The sequence below is a fragment of the Lutra lutra genome, chromosome 2 (assembly GCF_902655055.1).
Source record: "Lutra lutra chromosome 2, mLutLut1.2, whole genome shotgun sequence".
Taxonomy (NCBI): Eukaryota; Metazoa; Chordata; class Mammalia; order Carnivora; family Mustelidae; genus Lutra; species Lutra lutra.
The window spans coordinates 88,128,668-88,151,077 of NC_062279.1; the positions used below are offsets into that span (position 1 = coordinate 88,128,668).

Genomic DNA, 22,410 nt, shown 5'->3' on the forward strand with positions numbered 1-22,410 from the left:
ATTCAAGTATTTATTAACCAACTACTACATGCTATAATTCATTCTTGAATTCTACCACCTTAAACCCCAAATCTAAGCATTTACAATTCATATTGGTTTTAGCATCTAAATATCTCTTTAATCTTTTACCTACATCTACCCTCAGGCTACCATCAATTCTAACCTATGTTACTACAGATTTACGCGCCCCCCCCCCCCCCGCCATCTTCCTTTTTTCTACTCCAGTCTCATTTTGCAGACAGACAGGCTCAAATCTCATAATGCTATTTGTCTGCTTGTTGGTTTTAAATGCCTTTCCTTCATGCTCAGGTGAGAGTACATGCTCACAACATTTAGTCACTCCTTCCTTGCCTTGTTCCTGCCCAGCGGGCCAAATCACTTCTCACTTTTCTTCATGGAGTCACCCCCAAATGTTTGCAGTTCTCCCAAACCTCTTCTAACACTGGGATTTTTGCATAGCCCTTTTGTCTGCCTGTCTTTTTTTTACTTGGATATTTCTTGCTTTACCCTTCATGATTCTTCTATTTAGATATTAGTCCTTCCAGGAGCCTTCTCTAACCCACACTGCTAAGTTGAATTTTTTTCTACGTGCATCAATTAACTTAAAGTTTGGACAACTTATCACTCAACATCTACTTGTTTTACTTATCACTAGACTGGGGGCAAAGTCTTCAGGACAAAAATTCTATCTTTGTTTTTCAAAGTCTAACACTGTACAAACTACATAATAGGCATTCGATGATGCTTATTTGATAAGATAACATTTGAGCAAAGATTTGAATGAAGTAATGGAGAAAGCCATATAGATATCTGGAGGAAAAATAGTCCAGGCAGAAGAAACTGCAATGCAAAGACCCCGATGGGGGAGCTTGCTTGGCATGGTTAATGAACAGCAAGGAGGCAGGACACTGGAGCAGAGTGGAAAGGCGGGAGTACAGAAAATGAAACCAGAAAGTAGTTGTGGGGAGGGGTGCCTGGATGACTTCATCGGTTAAGTGCCCGACTCTTGGTTTCCACTCAGGTTAAGATCTTGACATGGAATCACAATACAAAACACCTTTCTTACTGTGGGTGATGATAACTACATCTGGAACAACATTGAATTCCAGCCATGTAAGCCATTGCAATTACTTTGAATTTTGTTATAAATAGGATGAGAAGCCAATGGGGAGTATTAGTAGGGTAATTATGTAAACTGTTTCACATTTTGAAAGGAAAACCCTAGCCATTTGGAGAACAGACTACCAGGGACACAAGAGGACTGGAAGACAGGCTGAGGACTATGACATAGTCCAGGGCAGAGATGATGTTTGCGTAGACCAACAGATGAGGAGTGGTCCAAGTCAGGAAATATTTAGAAGGTAAGTTCAGTAAGATTGATTGAGGATAATCATCACTTTCTTGGGTTTTCTTGAGACTTAAATAAGTTTGGGTATGAGAGAGGGTTTTATAAACACTAGAAAAGTGGTCAGTACAGTATAGTTGAATTAAACTCAAATTAAACGTATTGGTCATACAATATGTGCCAGCCACTGCTCTCATCACTATTTTCTGCACTGAATTATTGCTCCCAACGAAATTTAGATTAGTGGAGTTGGGAGAGACAGACCTAAATGTGGATCATTTCAGCATAATGTGTGATATGATAATGGCACATGGAAGGTTATAAGGAAAAATATGTTAACTTAAGATTTCAAGAAGCAAAAGTTTATTTTTATACATACTTTTTAAAAAAAATATTTCATTTATTTATTTGACAGAGAGAGAGAGAGAGAACAAGCAGAGGGAATGGCAGACAGAGGGAGAGGGAAAAGTAGGCTTCCCGAAGAGCAGGGAGCTTGATGCCAGCCTGGATCCTAGGACCTGGGGATCATGACCTGAGCTGAAGACAGATGTTTAACAGATGAGTTCACCCAGCTGCCCTAAGACACAAAAGTTTTTATTGTAAGGCTTTCCCCAAGCAAAGGCCATATTAGCTTCAGTGATATGTTATAAGGCAAAAATGAGCTTTAGGAAACTAGAGAAACATTCTGGGTGAAAAATCAATACACTGTATACAAATATTTCTACGTTAGCCTATAATTAAGACCACAAGTCATTTGTACCTCTGCCCTATAGTCACAAAACAGAAGCAAATGAACAGGGGGGATCATCTTTAGCATTTCTATATTAGTAACATGACTCGGTAACAATCCACCCTAGGGATATTAACCAGAGAAAACCATACTCCTCAAGTTAGCATAAACAAGCAGCCCTAAGATGCAAATCCACAGTGAATATAGATAATTACAGAATTAGAAATTATATTAAGAAAAATGGGTTTTCTTATGCTTTACTGTTATTATAGAAATACTATTGTATTTTAACTTAAATTATAATATTTTTTCAATTGCAAAGTATTTTTATTAACTTAAAAATATATAATTTTTATACAATTTTTTTCCTCCCTTGCATTGATTTCTCTGAAAAATCTTGGACATGACATAAAGATTCAGGATTAATAAAACTTTTCAATGAAGTATAAAGAGTTGTACTAACCTAATAATTACTGCCTCTTCTCTCTATATGGGTTCAGTATGTCTGGCACGTTATATAAGAAAACAGTCATGTATCCCTTTTATACACAAAGTGTTTATCAAAAAAGTGGCAAATATTTAAAATTCATTTCTATCCTATATGTTATCAGTATGTACATTTTTTTATTTTTATTTTTATTTATTTATTTTTATTTATTTATTTATTTATTTAATTTTTTTTTAAGATTTTATTTTATTTATTTGACAGATAGAGATCACAAGTAGGCAGAGAGGCAGGCAGAGAGAGAGAGGAGGAAGCAGGCTCCCTGCTGAGCAGAGAGCCCCACGTGGGGCTCCATCCCAGGACCCTGGGACCATGACCCGAGCCGAAGGCAGAGGCTCTAACCCACTGAGCCACCCAGGTGCCCCAAGTATGCCCACATTATTAAAAGACCTTGTACATGATGAAAAATAGAGCTTTTTAAAAGATATTGTTACATAATGAAATGAGCACTGGCTTGGAACCTTGGTTTTTAGCTTTGTTACTGTGTAAAAGTCACTCTAAAATTCTGTAAAATAGGGGACACCTGGGTGGCTCAGTTGGTTGAGCGGCTGCCCTTGGCTCAGGTCATGATCCCAGCATCGTGGGATCGAGTCCCACATTGGGCTCCCTGCTCGGCGGGGAGCCTGCTTCTCCCTCTGCCTCTGCCTACCACTCTGTCTGCCTGTGCTCACTCTCTCTGACAAATAAATAAATAAAATCTTTAAAAATAAAAAAAAAATAAAATTCTGTAAAATAGGAATAATGGTATCCAGAGGTAGTGGTAGTGCTTCTTTTCACTGGGGTAATGCAGACTAGAAACATGGGTGGGAAGGTTAAAAAAATAGTCAATATAAATTGATTTAAAACACTTCATTAATTCAATAAATTATTCCCAAAACATACAGTGTGCTAAGAACTTCATGTAGTGACTTTGATGATCCCATGGATGAGACAAAAAAGCAGCTATCCTCAAGCTGCTCCTAAAGCAGTAATATCGAAGGTATGTGTGATGAGGACACAGTGTTCTGAAGTAGTGGGTGACTGGGTAGGAAACAGAATGATCTGAGGGTGAGGAATTATTTCCAGTTAATTATTTGGCCACAAGAATTTGATATACCTCACACATCCCATCAAAACTCATTATCTTAGTGAGTGCTGATGAACTGATAACCATAAAGAATTGACGACTGTTTCTCAGGTATGTTGTGGGAGACAAAATGTTGAGAATCGCTCAAGTTTCTTCTTTACAAACGCCATCATAGAGGACTATGTACTAACGTAAGGTACATTACATTTTCCCTATCTTTCTATTTAATTAATACATTTCACATAGTGGATATTTTTTCAAACAGAACATGCCTTTTCATCCAGTAATGAAATTGTCTAAGGACAAATTTAAAAAGAAAATAATTCTGAGATTTTTATTAATGAGATAGAAATAAATGACATTTTTATTTCCCTTATGTCATATAGGCTTAAACTGTTAGATTTTAACTATTTCAATCACAACTGTAGGCTAAAAAGTCCTTCTTTGGTAACACTGAGTGGTTTCAAAGTTTACCGACCACTTTCACGTATAATACCTTATCTCTTAAAACATTGTTGGTTGGGACATTTAATAGGTAAAGGTTAGTTGCAACAATTATTCCACCAAAAACATCTCTGAATTTGTTGTTTTTTCTTCATCCCCACTGCCATTTAACATTCATTTTACCATCATCTTTTTTTTTTAAGAGTTTATTTATGTATTTTTGAGAGAACAAGAGAGAGAGAGAATGCAGGGGGGGGGGTACAGAGGGAGAGGAAGAGAGAGAGAATCCCAAGCAAACTCCCTGCTGAGCGCAGAGTCTGAGGTGGGGCTCAATCCCAGGACCGAGATCGTGACCTGAGCTGAAACCAGGAGTAAGCCACCTTACTTATATAAGTACCTTATATAACCACCTTATATAAAAGGCATATAGCATTTTATCCCTCACTACTTTTAAAGGAACATGAAAGGAGCTCAGTTTTCAAAAAACACACAGAGATGGGAATCAGATTCTCCCTGGAATTAGAAGCTGGAGGGAATTTCTTTTGGTTATGAATTAAAAAACATTTTTCAAAATAATAAATTTCATTCCTTCACAAGATATCATAGGCCAATATTCCACAAATGACCCCGTGAGTCTCCTATTAAACCTTCACCAAGTTATGGAAGTGGTTTTCATCATTCTTATGACTATCTTGCCTTTAGAAAGGGACGTAATAATTTTATTATATCACATACTCTGTGAAAGACCATAAACTTTTAATAGACTTATAAAAAGGGAGTGTAACCTTTTCAATATTCTGTCTCATCGTTGGCTGAATCCATTTTACCCTCTCCTCACATATAATGGATGCCCTAGGGCCCAAGCAATGGTTCTACACTTGGTAAGAAAAGGTTCAGATCCAGTCTTTTCCCTGAATCTGAAGGTTACCATGATTTAGCACTCAAGAATGCTTCCTGCCCACCCTTTTCCTGCATCTGCAGCTCCCCAAACTTCCAGTCCATAGACTTTTAGTTATAGTACAGTTCTAAGTGGCATGCTGACTTCATCTCTGCAGTTTTCATTTGGGGCTAAAAAAAGTCAAGATAAACATTCTACAGGATTAATAAGTGCTTTCACATGACTGCACATATATTTTCAGCATCATTAAGGATCATACTTTCTAATTATTTCCTCCCCTCCCCAGAATGTGAAACTTCTCAATTTACCTCTTAACCTTGATAGTATAAACAACTCTAAGCATGAATTCTGATGCAAGATGGTTGACTGATTTAACTCTATGATCCCCCTGCATAATGAAGAAGTTATGCCATTTTATGGGCTTTCGTGTTCACTTGTTTTACTTTTATGTTGCAATGCACAACATAAACATCTTCTTGGAAAAAAAGAAACAAACAAAAATCTCTGGAGACAAACAGAGCAGAGAAAAACGGATAGTGCAAAGGAAGTGCATCCTTCATGAGGAGAAACAAAGTAGAAGCAGGATAAAAGGAGAGTTGGACTGGCCATTCTCATGAAATCTGGAACAATGCCACCGCAAAGCTGTAAACAAATTTGCCAAATGAACTCTTGAAAGCTTCATAGCACAAGAGAGGGGTTACCTACTTGAAAATAGACACTGGCTGCTAATTTCTATTTCTTGAAAAAAAAAGGACATTTTAAATTTACCTAGGGCCATAGGAAACTTCTTCATATTGTCAGTAAAATTTAAAAGTCACAATAATTGAAAACTGAAATCATAGTGCTTTATATTGATCTGTCACATCCCTCTACATACCTTCCTTAAAAAGTTGGATATTTACAGATGAAAGATCTTGTCTCACAAATAAGAATTATCTCAAGGAAATAAGCTGAGATTTTCTAAGCAGTGCCTTAATTCTTTTAGTTATGCCTGTAATGAATAGACAACTCTAACAGTAAATTATCCATATTTTGTATCCCCCTCATTCAGACCTTTCTGTGGTAGACAGATGCTTTTTAAAATATTAGAGTTAAATTCAGAGGTAATATCTCTAAAAATGTCATAATGCTTATGAACTACCCTGGGCAATCTCTAGGAAGATATACACATAAAATTACAGACATAAAATTTCAAGACTTTTTTCACAAGCTCTGAAAAACCTATCCAAGGAATCTCTAGTGGTAAATGAATCCTAGAATAAGAAAGCTACTAAGTTAGATTGTGAGGCCAGAAAGGGCAGGGGAATGTTTCCCTCATTTGTGATCTTAGCTTTGCTGCAGTGCCCAACATAGGACTGGGATGCACTATCACTTGAGACGGAATTGTGCACGATCGGCATGTGTATATTTGGGGATTTTTTTTTTAAAAGGAGACTATACTACGAGAATATACTATTAAAAAGTTGATCATGCAAACCTCATTGAATCTTGTAGAGACACAGAAAAGACAACATTTTAAGTAGCAAACCAGAGCAGATTTAGAAACTTAAACAGGGCTCTCCACCTAATAAGAATTACTACTAGGAATAGAAATGAGGTGATCTTGAAATCACAAGGTTTCTATGTAATAATTAACATATGGGCCTTGCAGAAAACATTACTACTTCTGCAGTATTCATTTCTTTATCAATAAAGGCTGTATATTAAACACACTCATAATGATAAGAGGATGGGTTGGAGTGCCTTAGGGCTGCCCTTGGATTTATATATGCAGTAGTTTAGAAGGGATTCTTCTATGAAACACAAAAAATTATGGTGAAGAAACAGTCTAATTTGATTATTTTAGCAACACTGCAGGTGAACAAATAAGGCAGGAATGCAAATTACCAAATAGGTTATGCATCTTAGAGATTAGCCATTTTTATGACCTCTACAAGGCAAAGCTGTTGAATAGATATCCTCTCTTCTGACCTACTCCTACTCTACTCTTTCCCTTCTCTTTGTATTCTTGTTCTTACTGTAAAAAACTGGTAAGTTTTCATTAATAGAACACTTCACAATTCCAACATTGACTTCTTTGCTTATCTCTTAAGAAGCAGATCTAGGGGTGCCTGGGTGGCTCAGTGGGTTAAAGCCTCTGCCTTTGGCTCAGGTCATAGATCCCAGGGTCTTGGGATCGAGCCCCACATCCGGCTCTCTGTGCGGCAGGGATTCTTCTTCCTCCTCTCTCTCTGCCTGCCTCTCTGCCTACTTGTGATCTCTCTGTCAAATAAAAAAAAAAAAAAATATATATATATATATATATATATATATATATATATATATAAAGAAGCAGATCTAAAAGGGGAGTGCATTATATATCTTTTTCTCCCACAGTTTATGGATTACACTACTTTGTGGCACCCTTAGACAGATGCCATAATTGAATAATCTCTTCTTTCCAGGATGAAAATATTAATATTAAGAAAATACAGGGGGTGCCTGGGTGGCTCAGTGGGTTAAGCGTCTGCCTTCTGCTCAGGTCCTGATCCCAGGGTCCTGGGATCAAACCCCACATCGGGCTCCCTGATTAGCGGGGAGCCTGCTTCTCCCTCTCCTCCCTGCCTATGCTCTCTCTCACTATCTCTGTCTGTCTGTCTCTCTCAAATTAATAAATAAATAAAATCTTTTAAAAAAAAAGGAAAGAAAATACATACACCCTCATAAGTTCCTACTCCCTTGAGTTAAGTAGATGGATCTCATAATACCTAAGAGATCAACTAGGAGAGAAGAAAAAAATTATAGATTTGGAAGAACTTGACAGAACATTTGACTGAGCCTCTCAAAGAACACCAGATGTGGAATATCCTAGAAAAATAATTTCTGCTTTTCCCCTCACTTTTCAAGAAGAATTCTCCTTCAGTGGTTTATATTCAAGAGAGTAATAATACTATTCACTGTCTACAGGGCTCAATGTACTATGTGAAAAGAAAAACCTGAGCATAGGCTCTACCAGTCAGCAAACAGGTATCTCCTGAGAATGAATTATTCCACTACTCCAGGTTTGACACTCAAGAATCCTATATATTCAGTGGATTTTGACTATCCCAATGATTTGAAATCAAGGAGAATGTTTTGTTCAGTAGAACAGTTTGCTAAAATTAGCGACAAATAAATTAGTTTCTGAGTGAAGTACGTATTTTTCTTATAAGTCATGTAGGGAGAGGGGCCACCAAAAGCAGGTGGCTAAATCTATGTACAACAAACATTTTGACAAGCTCCCACCAACATAATACATGGCATCAAAACAATTCCGGTGTGATTCAAAAGATATCTTCACTGTAACAGCTGAAGCACTGGGCATGTGAAATGCAATGCAAGTTATATTTTCTCTGGAAGGCAATTAGTAAATTGCTCACATTTTATTGCTGAAAGAATACATCAGCATGAACAGATGGAAATTTAGAATTCTGCAAATGGCAGATATTAGAAATTAGAGATATTGATTTAACTTTCACCAAGCAAATGAGAATCACAAAATATGAATTGCTCTTTCTATAGTTAAACACACAATTAGAGTGTATCAAATTCACATCCATTATAACTTGTTTCTTCCTACTTATTTCTAAATTTATAGACATTCCGAGTACAACAAACCTACCCAGAGTTCAGCTCCCCACTAAAAGGGTCTTCCATGACAGATAGATGGCACTAAGCTATTTCTCAAACTAAGCATGCCAGGGTGTTGCCCTAGCTTTTTCACAGCATGTTGTATGCTATAATAATAAGAAATCATAAGACTCAAAGAGGTAGTCCTTGTGTCAGGACAGATGGAGAGAACAGCTGAGAGAGGGATTCAGCCAGTTTATTAACTCTGTGTGAGGAGAACAAATCATACTTAAAAAAATTCATAGGAACATTTAGTCTGAGAAACAGAATTTAAATGTTTGCAGTTTTAGAAGGAGAGAAGAGAGTAATGGTATTTCACCTCACAGCATTACTCAGTAACCTCATTCTCTTCCCAGCTCCTGACAACATAGGGTCACCGTGAATTGCATACAGATTACTGTATAGACCAGACTAGTGATGGGCACTAGGGAAATATTTAGACTGATTGCCTAATTTAAAACACCATAGTTAATGCTATATCATACTATGGAAATGAAATCGCTAACATTAAATATTTCAGGTGCCATTTTTAGTTGTTCTTTTCCCTGCTCTGAAATGAGGTAAGTTGTTCTACTTGTAAAAATATTTAAGAGAACTTACACATATTTATTCAATGTTTTTAAATTGCTAGAAACAATCTGAGAAGTCTTTTTTTTTTTTAAGATTTTATTTATTTATTTGACAGAGATCACAAGTAGGCAGAGAGGCAGGCAGAGAGAGAGGGAGAGGGAAGCAGGCTCCCTGCTGAGCTGAGAGCCTGATGTGGGACTCGATCCCAGGACCCTGAGATCGTGACCTGAGCCGAAGGCAGCGGCTTAACCCATTGAGTCACCCAGGCTCCCTTGAGAAGTCTTTTTGAAAGTAATTCTCAGGGCACCTGGATAGCTCAGCCAGTTAAGCATCTGCCTTCAACTCAGGTTGTGATTCCAGGGTCCTGAGATTGAGTCCTGTGTCGGGCTCCTTGCTCCGGGGGGGGGCATTTCTCCCTTCTATTCCCCCTCCCCTCTCTTGTGTTCTTTCCCTATCTCCCAAATAAAAACAAACACACAAACAAACAAATAAATAAATAAATAAAAAGAAAGAAAGAAAGCAATTCTCCTTATAAAAGCTCCATATAGGACTTCCTTAAGAAAATTCAATTCATGTGCTTTATCATATACAGATATGTCTGGTTATAAGTGTAAAAGAAAAAAACTCTAAGTTTTCTGAGTTAATCTCAAGGAGAAAAAACATGATTGCAAGGATCTAAAAAGGGGGGGATTTATTTTTAATTTCTTACTAAAAGTGGGTGTAGCTATATAGTGTCAAGAAGCAAACTAGTAATAAGATCACTAATAAAATCCTCAGTCATACTCAGAGACATTAGCACCATTTATGTTTTTCTCTAATGCAAAGCAATGGAGGCAATGACTTTTAAATGTTAACAGACACTGTGTTTTTGTTTTAGTGAAATGTAATTTTTCATCCTCAAAAAAATTTTCAGATTGCTACAAAAAAAATTTTGAAGTAACTCAAACGTTGCAGGTTATGTTTGTTTAAGTACTTAAAAGTTCTTTTCTACAGTTTGAGAGCTACTATTAAATGTTTTATAATACACTTTATATCCAAAATGCTTCCTTCTCAAGCACTCCAAAGGCAAACAAAAATAACATCTATTAACTGTTTAAGCATGTGTCTGTATCCCGTGGGGGAAATCAGGAAACAAAAACAACGGCTTCTGAATTTCAGACTGATGACTTCTTCCGAAACTGTCTTCAGGACATGCCCTAACCTTTTGATATGATTCAACACAGAGAAATGTCAGCTACAAAGAGGATAATCCCATTTCCTCTCAATGGGAGTAACACAGCCTATGCAGAAAACTGTTTTCCTTTATAACTCATTTAAATCATCTCTTCTAGATACTTCACGTTTAGCACAACAGTATTAAACTCAACTGATTTAATAAAGAGATTATAAAATATTTAAAGCAAACACATATGCATTTTATTCAGTGGTTTATTGCCAAAAAGTGGACTACTACTGATGAACTGTTTGAACAGTAGATGCATCAAATTCATATTCATGGCAGCCTATATTTTTTCTTATTTCTAAATTTATATACACTCTGGGTCTAGCAGAATGCATTTAATGCATTTATAATTGAATATATTCATAAGCCTACTCCTTACCACGTTGTTTTAGGAATTTATGAACTAACAAGAATTTAGAAGAAGACAACTGGCTAAGCCACAGTTAATGAAGATAAAGACAACACAAACAATAAGTCATTCATAAAGTAGGTTTAAGGAAGTTAAGACATGATATTAGTTTTTATTATAAAAATATATTCAAGAGAATAAGAAGTAGAGAATGAGAATAATCCCACAACATCATTCTCAACCAGTTGATTTTTGTCTGAAGGCTCCAGATAGTTAATACATTTTTAGATGAATCTTTAAATAATAAATGAAATCTTTCCAAAGCTTTGGATGCCAACTTCAGGATTCTTTGATTATTCAATAATAATCTATGCATTTCAATTAGTAAAACCTGATCAGGGCATTGATTTATATTCAAAGCCAAATAGCTTTTTTTAAAATTATAGCTAGAGAGAAATGAATATGATTTGTTAAGTATAATTCAAAGGAATTGATGTACATCTAGTTAAAGATCAGAAGATAGTCATTGTGATTTAGTTATAACTGGTTAACATTGACAGAAGTTATTACAGATTCTTCTTGCATTCAGAAAATTATACACTAAATAAGTTAAATAGTCAAATAAGATAGATGACCCATATTTGAGAGGATTATGCCCAGAGATGATAAGTTATACGATTCCCAATCAGTAAAAATTCCCATTAATTGTTAACAGAATAAAAGCCCACCAACATCAATGAAAGCAGTAACTTGTTTTCCTTTTTAAACTCACTGCTGAATTACCAGCACCTGTAGGTCAGTGGGCTACCACAGATTGGGTTCAATGACATTTGTGAAATGAATGAATATTAAACTGTTAATAAATAATCAAAGCCTGTATGAACAGCTCCATAGGAGCTGAATAATAAAAGAGAAAAGGCTAAGAAGAAAAGGAAAGACAAAGAAGAAATAAGAGGTGGGTGAGAAGAAAGATAGAGGTCTTTTTTTTTTTTTCTTTTTGATGTATTTTTACCTAGTGGGCAATAGCAGAATAGAATTAAAACAACCTAAATGAAAGCAAATGGCTGAATCCCTCATTCTCCCTAAACACATATTGTCCAACATTGGGTTAACAAGGTTCAGCCTCCTCATCAACCATATAACAAACAACTGAAGAAGTGACACCAACATATAAAAGAAAGTATGCACGTTCAATTAAAAATCCAATGAGAACTACTGTTATGCCAAGACTATCCGTTTGGCATAGTACTTGTGATTCCTTAGAAAGAAATCACAAGATACCTAAGAAAATAAAATAATTATTAAGGTTATTAGAGGTAATGTTTACTTCATTTTTACCTAGTGAGGCCCCTGAGCACCTCTTCCAATCTCCAAAGTTTTAAGTCAGTTTTACTTCAGTGTTACTTAGTCAGAAGTTTGGAGCTATGAATGAGGAAAGAATGGATAGGTAAGTGCCAGCCCTCACCCTATTTGCCTACAAATACAGTCTTCACCCTTCCTTTTTCTGCTCTAAGTCTCAGAGGCCAGCTCTGCAGGCTACATTTCCCAGGCTCACCTCTCAGCTGACTTAGGGCTGGTCTAGCTGACAGGAGGGAGACACTGCTAGGAGATGGAGGGAGTGGAGAAAAGCCAGGCTATTTCTCTCGACTCCCCTGCTGTATCTCCTCTGACTGTATGTCTGACTCCCACTAGAGAGCCATCATTATCGAGGGCTGGGCCCCAGTAAATCAGCTCCTCATTCTAGGGCTGGTAGTAGCTTCCTACGATTGCAAAATTCCTGGGTTGTTCCAAGAGTACTTGTTCTTGACTTTTGCATTGAATTGGAAAATATCCTTAGCTTTGCCACTGCTTAAAATGCCCTTTGTTGTTGCATCTGTTTAGAATTCTGACATCAGGCCACATGTCTCTCCTGAACTGTTATCTGCCTTTCCTGTCTGATCTGTCCACAAATTGGTATCAGCTCTCACCCTGAATTGCTCAGATCAAGCTCTGGAATCTGCACTACTTTGACCACAGCCTTCTGATTTTCTTCTCAATGCTTTCTGACCCCATGTTCAGCCTTATCCTTCTTTCTTCATCATGTTTTCTGGTCCTGTGTTTCTATAGCTGCTCACAGTTGAAGAGTTGATATTCTAAATGTTGATATTTGCTGAACAATAGGACAAAACCATTCTACAATGATCTCTAAGCTCTCATTTAAAATTTACCTTAAACAACAACAATAACAAAAAAGATTTTCCTTGAACATTTTTCAGATATATGGAACATTAAAATTCATATATTTATTTGTAAATAGTATGTACGGTAAGCAATTAGTATTCAAAATATATAAATAACTTCTACAACTCAACATCAAAAACAAAACAAAACAAAACAAATAATTCAATTTTTAAAAATGGGCATAGGACCCAAGTAGACATTTTTCCAAAGAGGACATAAAGATGGCCAATAGACACATGAAAAGATTTTCAATATCACTAATATATTAGAGAAATGCAAATCAAAACCACAATGAGATATCACCTCAACACCTCTAAGAATTGCTGAAAGGAAAACACAAGGAACAACAGGTGTTAGACCAGATATAGAGAAAGGAGAACTCTCATGGACTGTTGGTAGGAAATAAATTGGTGCAGCCAATATGGAAAACATTATGGAGATTCTTTGAAGAATTAAAAATACAAATACTAAGGATGCCTGGGTGGCTCAGTTGGTTAAGTTTCCAGCTCTTGGTTTCAGCTCTGATCATGATCTCAGGGTTGTCAGACTGAGCTCTGATCTAGCTGAGCTGGGAGTCTGCTTCCCCTATCCCTATCTCTTGCTCCTTCCCCTGCTCATGTAAATAAATAAATCTCTCTCAAATAAATAAATAAATAAATAAATAAATAAATCTTTAAACAAAATAGAAATACCATATGATTCAGTAATTCCTCTACTGGATATTTGCCCAAAGAAAATGAAAACATTGATTTGGAAAGATATATGAACCCTTATGTTTATAGTAATATTATACAATAGCCAAGATATGGAAGCAACCTAAATACCCACCAACAGAAAAATGGACAAGGAACATGTAGTGTGTAAATGCACACACATACACACACAGAGGAATATTACATAGCCATAAAAAAGGAATGAGAGATTGCCATTTGAGACACATGGATGGACCTAGCGGGTATTATACTAAGTGAAGGAAGTCAGACAGAGAAAGAGAAATACCATGTGATCTCACTTATATGTGAAATCTATAAAAACAAATGAGTAAAGAAACAAACAAAAAGCAGAAACAGACTAGTAAATGAAAAAACAAATTGATAGTTGCCAGAAGGGAAAGGTTTGGGGGTTGGGCAAAATGAATGAAAGGAAGGGGGAGATACAGGCCTCCTATTATGGAATGAGTAAGTCATAATGACAAAAGTACAGCACAGGAACTATAATCAATGATATTGTAATAGCATATGGTAACAGGTGGTAGCAACACTTGTAGCATAATGCATAGACTTGCAGGATCACTATGTTGCATACCTGAAACTAATGTAATACTGTGTGTCAACTATACTTCAATTTAAAAAAAAAGGAAGTGGGGCTTCAAAAAATAAATGAAAGAAAATTTGCATATCTATGTTACAAGAAGATTGAAAAAAATGCATATTTCCTGTATGGTTGATGATCCTTTCCATGTGTTTTCTTTGGTAATGACTGATAAGATACAATGGCAGACAAGAAAATGGCTAAAACAATGTCAAGTAGTAACTCTCTTCAAAGAGCAGGAAATCTACGATGGCCTTGCAATAAAAGAGCTTAACATAGCCAGGTTAGCTTGTTCCTATAAATCCTTTTACTGGAGGCAAAAACTAACATAGTCCCTAAAGGAATGCATAGTAAATAATAACGTCAATAAAACACTTAAGACTTTATTAATTACCTTATGTTACAAACAGTAATGTGTGACATTACTGACTATTTGGGGCTTACATTTTTCTAAGTGGTTATTTTAATTGAACTCCAGTGCTAAAACATGTGTTACTCTGTTTCTGGGGTTATACACTCACTGGGAATCTGAAGACCAGATGGTTTAACTCAAGATCTGTACAGGTAGATTAAATTCCCACCCAGCCTGTCCCAAGTCTCAGATTAGTTTTGAATTAGGTAAGAAATAATAAACAAACTCAGTGTTACCTTGCCTTCTTAATCATATTCTACCCAGACTGATTGGATTAATCACACCATCTCTTTGGTCTCTATAAGGATGAAATGTGTATTTATATTCTCAACCAAAATATTTCCAGCCTCTCTCCTCAATCTACTCAGCCCTGGGTCCACATTCCATGCCTCTGTTCCAGCGTTCCCTCCTGGAACTTTGACTCAGCTACCATATGGAAGGCCCTGTGTTGCCTGCCTGCACTTTTCTGGATTCTCAAGTCTCCAGGGCTTGCCCACTAGAGAAAACAATTTTTAGATACCAACTGCCTGACTGACCAAACTACCCCTCTGTCCAGATTTCCAGAATAATGTTTTGACCATTGAGGACTGTATCTAAGGCTCTCTGAGGCAAGGCCTTCAACACAACAGTGGATTTGGCTGAACACTGCTGCTCACGAGCCTGGTCCCCAGTATCAGTCCCATCTTTGAAGATGGTTCTAGTGTCAGGTCCTGATCCTTCCTTTCTGTCATGAACCAAGATAAACAAATGTCCTTCTCTGCCCCCTACATTTTTAATTAGCTTCCTTATGGGGATGACTTTTGAAGTCTTTGGTTTAGCTGCTGAACATATCAAGTCTCCCTCCCCTCCCTCACCTGCTCTTGTCTCTTTCTCTCCCTCACGGCCCCAGCAATGCAAAACAACTATAGAAACCTTTCTCGAGGTGCTCTAGAATTTCCAAGAAAAGTAAAAGTCTGCTTTAAAAAAGGTCACATTTCATATTCTTCTTAAATTTCCTATTTATGTGTCCTGAAACATAGTTAACCAACTCTTTCTTGGCTTGCAGTCCATGATAATGCCCCTGAAGTGCCTCTATATCTCTATTCTTAGAGGTTGCAAAGTGAAAACCACCCTGTTCTCTAACAGAGTTTCTACACTCAAGAATCTGGTAGAAATAAGGCAACTGATCCTCACTGGTCCTATATTTCCCTCTAACAGAGCACAGAGAAGATATTTAAAGTGATTCCCCAAACAGTCCTGAATATCCTCTAGTTTCATAAAGATAATTACAAGGATTTATGAACTATATAATGTCCCTCTATTTGGGCTTAAATAAATGGCACCAAATTCTCTTACACTTGACAAGGTAGAAGTGGGCATATATCATGCAAGAAAAGGACCAGCATTTTAAAATCTTGTAGGAGCTACATACTTTTTTTTTTTAAATGTTGTATTTTTTTTTTTAATGTTGTACAATACTTCTGCAGTTTCTTGGCCAGCTAGGCTTTTTTACTAAATATATGTATCTTTCCAAATATCAAAATGTAGTTGAGCCTTGCATGTAAAATTCTTTATAGTAACAACAGCAATAATAATAAGAAAAATTTATATGATCCTTACTGATGGTAGTACTGTACTGAGCACATTATGTACATTAATGCTTTATATTCTCAGAAAAATACTGTGAAGGAAGTATCCATGCTCTCCATTCTTAGTTAAGAGAACTGAGTTGCAGAAAGTTTAAAAAACTTGATCAAGGCCAGCCAGTAAGTGGGAGAGCAGAAATTTCAACCTACCCTATTTTTCATACCTGTGAAGATGCACTCAACTGAATAAATTGCATTTGTATTATAATGTTTTTGTTCTCTTGATGAATATTGAACCCGAGTTAGAATGCCTTCCAACTTTTTTGTGAAAAAGGATTGACACTAGATGTGGCCTTTGCACTCTGTTTGGGGCCCATTCTTTTGTTACTCTGAACATTATTTGAATAAGAAGTTGCTAATAATTTGAGCAGTTGTAACTTTAAAACTCTTTATGCACTATTACACAGATCACCATTAACCTTGACATTCAATTTTTAAATTCCCCAACTTCATGGCTACATGAATAATTTTCTCTCTTAGAGTTATGACAGCATTCCTAAGCTCTTCTCTTTTCATCTAAGTATGTTGGCACTTTTGGAAACAGGTGATAAGACAGCTTGTAGTATGATGAATAGATTAGTACACATAGCATTTCTCTCCTCTCCTTCCCATTTTACCTGAAGACATCACATTCTCTTGCACTTTCTTCTTTATCCTTCTCCACTTGCCTCTATTTTCGTTCAATGTAACATATTTTTTTCTCTCCTCTCATCTTTGAATTTTCTCCCCTCTATAACATCATGTGAGTTACTTGAAGGCTTCTTGAGCCTGGATATCCTGGATGACTTCTACTCATGGAAATTCTGATTATTCAATATTTCCATTTGCTTAAATTATAAAACACACCAGAGTTTATGTTGCAAAATATTCCTGGCACTCTTGGCAGAAAATATATCTTTGAAATTATAGCTTTGCCATGCATTCATAAAGAAAGGTCATTTTACTTTAAATGCATGTTCACATGCAATAACAAAGGCATTATGTCTAAGTGTATTGCAGAAAGCATAGTTGACCACTGCTTCTAGCATCTTTAGGATCTGTCTCTTCCTAGTTGTGACTTCTATAATACATTTTATAGAGTAATAAATTATCCTTGCCCTGGGATCAGGATTCTGACCTACTCACTGCAACATGTCTAGATGTGATACATGTTTACCCTTGTATGACCAATGATCCCAATCTAAATGTTAAATACCTGCTGTTCTTCTTTGCATTAAGTGATCCCTTTTCCTAAATCTTCTGGATCTATCAAATCCTTCCCCTAAAATTCACATCTTATGTTGTTACTATCCATTCCCCAGGATGACAATATTGAAATGAGGGAGAAAAAAGAGTTCTAGCCATTTTAGTGCCCTAAATTTTACCTTTTTATCCTTCAAAGAAATTTTTCATAAAAAGTCAAATTTTAAAAACTCACGATGCTATTCATTAACATGTTGTTATAGATTCTAAACAGCTGTCTCTTTTATAGGCAACATAATCACAAATGAATTACAAATGCAGACTTTACTATTGCAATTAAACTCTGGGTCACCATCTATTAAAAACAGATTACACATATTACAATACATATAAGAAAAAATAAAGACACCATATGATTTGAATGATCAAAATAAACGAGAAGCAGCAATTTCAAATAATTTGTTTGTCTAAAATTTTTATCAACATAACCTAAAGTATTTTCTTGAAAATTATCCACGAGAAAATGTTTACACTTACCTTCCACATATATACACATTGTACTCTCTCTTACTTATTTCATTACCTCATTCTGTCCCAAGAACATCTTTGAAAGTACTTCCCAAGAGTGGGAGACTAAAGGTGATTCTTTTATCCATAAAAATATTAGGATTTTATTTTGTAAGAATCAAATCAGGTGACTAAAAATTCTAAGCAAAGTGAAAAGTCAACATCAGTATAAAACTGCTTAAGAGAACAGATTTTAAGAAAATGTCACCAAGGAACTATTACACCCCAGTTTCCACACTTGAGAGACTCATTTATCACTGAAGTATTTTCTCCAAAATTTTTGAATGTATAAGGATTGGACTACTATGGAAAGTAGTTTCTTGAATATTATGTTTATAAAGTTTAACTCTCCCTAATCCTCACTCCTATCTGTCAGCTGTCACTTCCTCAGTGAAGGATGAAGGGATAAGAATTATGTCAGTTTGAATTTTGCATCTTGACATGGGCAGGTGCACAATAAAACAAAAGGAAGCTGAAACAAAGCAAAACTATGCTCAAGAAAGAATACTTTGGTACAGAGAAAGACATGAGAAAGCAAGCAAAGAGAGTATTTCAAATAGAATGTTAAAAACCCATTCAAGCAAAGTAATTTGAAGTTGTTGTGTTAAAAAATATATCATTTAGCAGAGAGGTATTCTAAGAATTTGAGATATTGAGGCTTTGAGGAGAAGATAACATTGTTGATGGTAACATTTAGAAGAGGGACAAAAGGACATTCCCATTAGGAAGCATATAGAAGACACATGGGGAACAACAACCCTTTGTCTTGTCTCCACACAGAAAAGGGAAAGGCAAAGATATAAGAAAGAGATGGGTGAGAAAATATTGAATGGATTGAAAGAGTTAAAAAAAAAAAGTGATGAAGTGATGCTTCTGAGAAGATTCCTAAACTCTGCCTAGATTTATAATATGGAGGTTCATCTTACCGTGGCAGTGAATTTAGAATAAACTTGAAATACTCTGCATTGGACTACCTATTTTTTCTCATCTAATCTGTGTGAGGTTTCACAAAGTCACCAAGGGCCTGGTGAAAGCTCCCTCTGGAAAATGTTTGCAGTGCCGCATTAACTAATGACAGGCATCTTACCAAGGAAAGAGAGGCAAAGCAATTTATTCTCTATTATGATTTCTGCTACTTAGTTTGTATCAGGAGAGGCTGGGAATTAAACATAAAAAAAGGAGATACTGGAAATGTTAACAATTTAACAAAAACAAATGGTTGTGTTTCATGGATGGCTAAGGCTTTTTGTACTAAATAAATCATCATCTCTCATGGAAAACCCTGAAAAAGGAGCACACTCCCTCTGTCACTGTATCTCTGTCAAATAAATAAATAAATCTTTAAAAAAATACATGTATGGGTGGGAGAAAATAACTCTTAGAGGGGAAGGTAATAACTTTGTAACTTGGGAATTGCATGTAGTCCTTCGTGTGTGCTTTTGGTTTCTAACTCTCTTGCAGTTCTCCACACTGAGCACCCAGTTACTCTGATTTGTCTGTGGTAGGAAAGTCAATGAGCCTATGTCTTACCGCCTCCACTTCGGCAGGGTCATACCAAACGTTGATGTAAGGATGCTGTAAAGCGTCATCCACCGATATTCTTTTTGCTGGGTCGATCACTAGCATCTTTGACAGTAAGTCCCTGGCTTGGCTGGCTGAAAGGATGAGTGAGAGAAACAATTAGTAAAATTTTGACTTTGGCAGGAAAATTTGTTGAAGGGAGGAGGAAATTAAGAAAACAAAGATAAGCTAGCACCTTCTTTTCAAACATCAAGCAACTTTACCAAGTGACTAGGGAAATGCAAAATGAAACAGGGAAATAATTTTTATTCATCAGATTGAAAAAATAAAAGATGGCATGATATTTACTAACACTGGGTAAGTTCATTCATGTTGTACTTTATACATTGATAAATATTTTTATGAGGCAAATTTGGACTATCCATTAAAAATTTTACATGTGGGGGCGCCTGGGAGGCTAAGTGGGTTAAGCCTCTGCCTTCGGCTCAGGTCGTGATCTCAGGGTCCTGGGATCAAGTCCCGCATCAGCCTCTCTGCTTGGCAGGGAGCCTGCTTTCTCCTCTCTCTCTCTGCTTGCCTGTCTACCTACTTGTGCTCTCTCTCTGTCAAATAAATAAATAAAATCTTTAAAAAAAAAAATTTTACATGTGAATACCTTATGACCCATCAGTTCCACTTTTAGGTATACAGACTAGAGAAACAATTGTGCATGTTCATGAAAAAAATACAGAAAAGATGTCCACTGCAGCATTGGTTTTGGAATAAGAAAATAACTTTAAACAGTCAAATTTCCATCTAAAGAGCAAAAAAAGTGAACTATGGTACAAATGTACCATGGAATTGTAGTTAGCAGTTTAAAAGAACGAGGTAGATTTATATGAACATGAACATGTTATTAAGCAAAAAAATGAAGTTGCAAGAATAATCCACAGATCATGTTACCATTTGTGTACATCTGCCCCTTCCCAATAAAATTTCCCTCTCTTCCTATTAATGTATATAAATGTGTAGAAAAGGTCCGCATGAATAATCAACAAACTGAAAATAATAGTTACCTCTGAGGAGGGGAGAATATACATCTCTCATGTAATTAAAAATAAATGGGAAAGAATGAAGTTTTTTAAAAGGAAGCAGATAAAGTGGATGTAGTTTGCTCTTTTTAAAAGCTTTTCTGAGAAGGAAAAAAATGGATAAAGTATTGACTAGAGGGAGACAAGGAGGTCAGGAGTGACTTTTTTGAGGATGGGAGAGATGATGAAGTCTTTAACAGGGGGAGAAGCTGCAACGATAGACAGGAGGGGACAGATCTGAGAGTAAGAATCCACACATCTCAGCAACCATATTAATATGCTGATCTAGTTCAGTTTTTAAAATACTAAATGTCTACTCTGTGTCAGCTCCAGTGTGAGGTGTCAGAGAGGCCAAAAAATAAATAAACAAATGGTGATAATCAGTAAGTAAGTATATCGGTAAGTGCAATCAGTAAGTAAGTATAATTAATAATAATAAGTAAGTATAATTATTTAATGACAGTGCAAAAAGACACTTAGTTTTCAATCTCTAAAGACACAAAATTTTACAGAAAATACCGTTCCAATCTGATTTGAAAATTTTATGGGGAAAATATTCTATTTGTTCCATGACTCCCTCTAATGGCCCAACAGGGGTATATTTATTCATTTCATTGATTCAAAGATCTCTTTGATTTGTAACTGATTTTATTTTTTTTGTAACTGATTTTATACCCAGACACACACCCCCACCTCCCACAGATTCTCCCATCAAACCCTCCATGTTTCTGCTCTTAGAATGGTTGAGGGTTGGAATGGGCTCCTCATCAGTAGGGGCATGAACTACAGTAATACCAAAGAATCTCTCAGAAACAATGACCAATACTATTTGAAGGGAACAAAATGAGGAGAAAGAAAATGTTTCAATTTCTCCTCTCTCATTCTTTTATTTGCAAATGTTTTATGCTCTTTTTAAATAACAATAGAAAGAATTCTTCTCTCTAATTATTTGTATAATTCCTTATAATTTACCAATTTTTATATTAAAATCACCTTGAATAATTATAAATATATAAACTAGCATATAATTTATAAAAATAATATAATCATAGAGATTGAAAGTAGATTGAAAACAAAAAAACTCAAGAAAGTCAGAATTATATTATGAAGCGTGGTATTTTATTTAGTAGTTTTTCTACAAGTGCTGTCATTATCTCAAATAATTTGATCAGGGCTTTTATCATCCCCACATTGTTATACTACGAGTGTCTTCATATAAAGGGATTACCTTTGCCTGACATGTCAATTAGCATCATAAAGACTTAAATTCTTCAAATCTCTGTTTAGAATATTAGCTCTTCTTCAATCTGTGTATAGGCAGTGTTGATTTTAAAAGCAGCAAATTTAGTAATCATTTAGTCTGTTGCCATTGACTGTGCAGCCAACTGAAGGAAGAAACCCAACCATGCAATAAACCTGTCACGAACACAGGAATGATGCTGCACACTTAAAACCCATGAGATAAATGTCTGGGGATGATAAGACTTGAGAGATAGCACCACATTTTAGTTCCTCTGTCTCATTTAAGTCTGTATTAGCTATGAATTTTGTCTGTAAGTTAAGTCTGTGTTAATTAATTACCCACTGAACATTTGGGGTCAACTTTCAAAAGCATGTATCCAAAATAAAAAAAAAAGCATGTATCCTTTTCCTTTTTTGATAGATACAGTTACATTTTAAATAATTATTACGTTTTTTTAAATGTCTAACAGCTATTGAGTATTT

At 35.9% G+C, this 22,410-nt stretch overlaps 1 protein-coding gene across 15 annotated transcripts in view; it reads right to left on the reverse strand.

The window, feature by feature from the left end:
• MAPK10 (mitogen-activated protein kinase 10) overlaps window positions 1-22,410 on the reverse strand; it is a 598,365-nt gene that overhangs the window by 28,309 nt on the left and 547,646 nt on the right. For all 15 annotated transcript variants that reach the window (XR_007125159.1, XR_007125160.1, XM_047717902.1 and 12 more), the window contains one exon: window positions 19,625-19,749. Coding sequence is in view for 13 of the 15 variants with exons in the window: in XM_047717902.1 (XP_047573858.1) it covers window positions 19,625-19,749 (125 nt within the window). In the remaining 2 variants the exon portion in view is untranslated. The remainder of the gene's footprint in view (window positions 1-19,624; window positions 19,750-22,410) is intronic.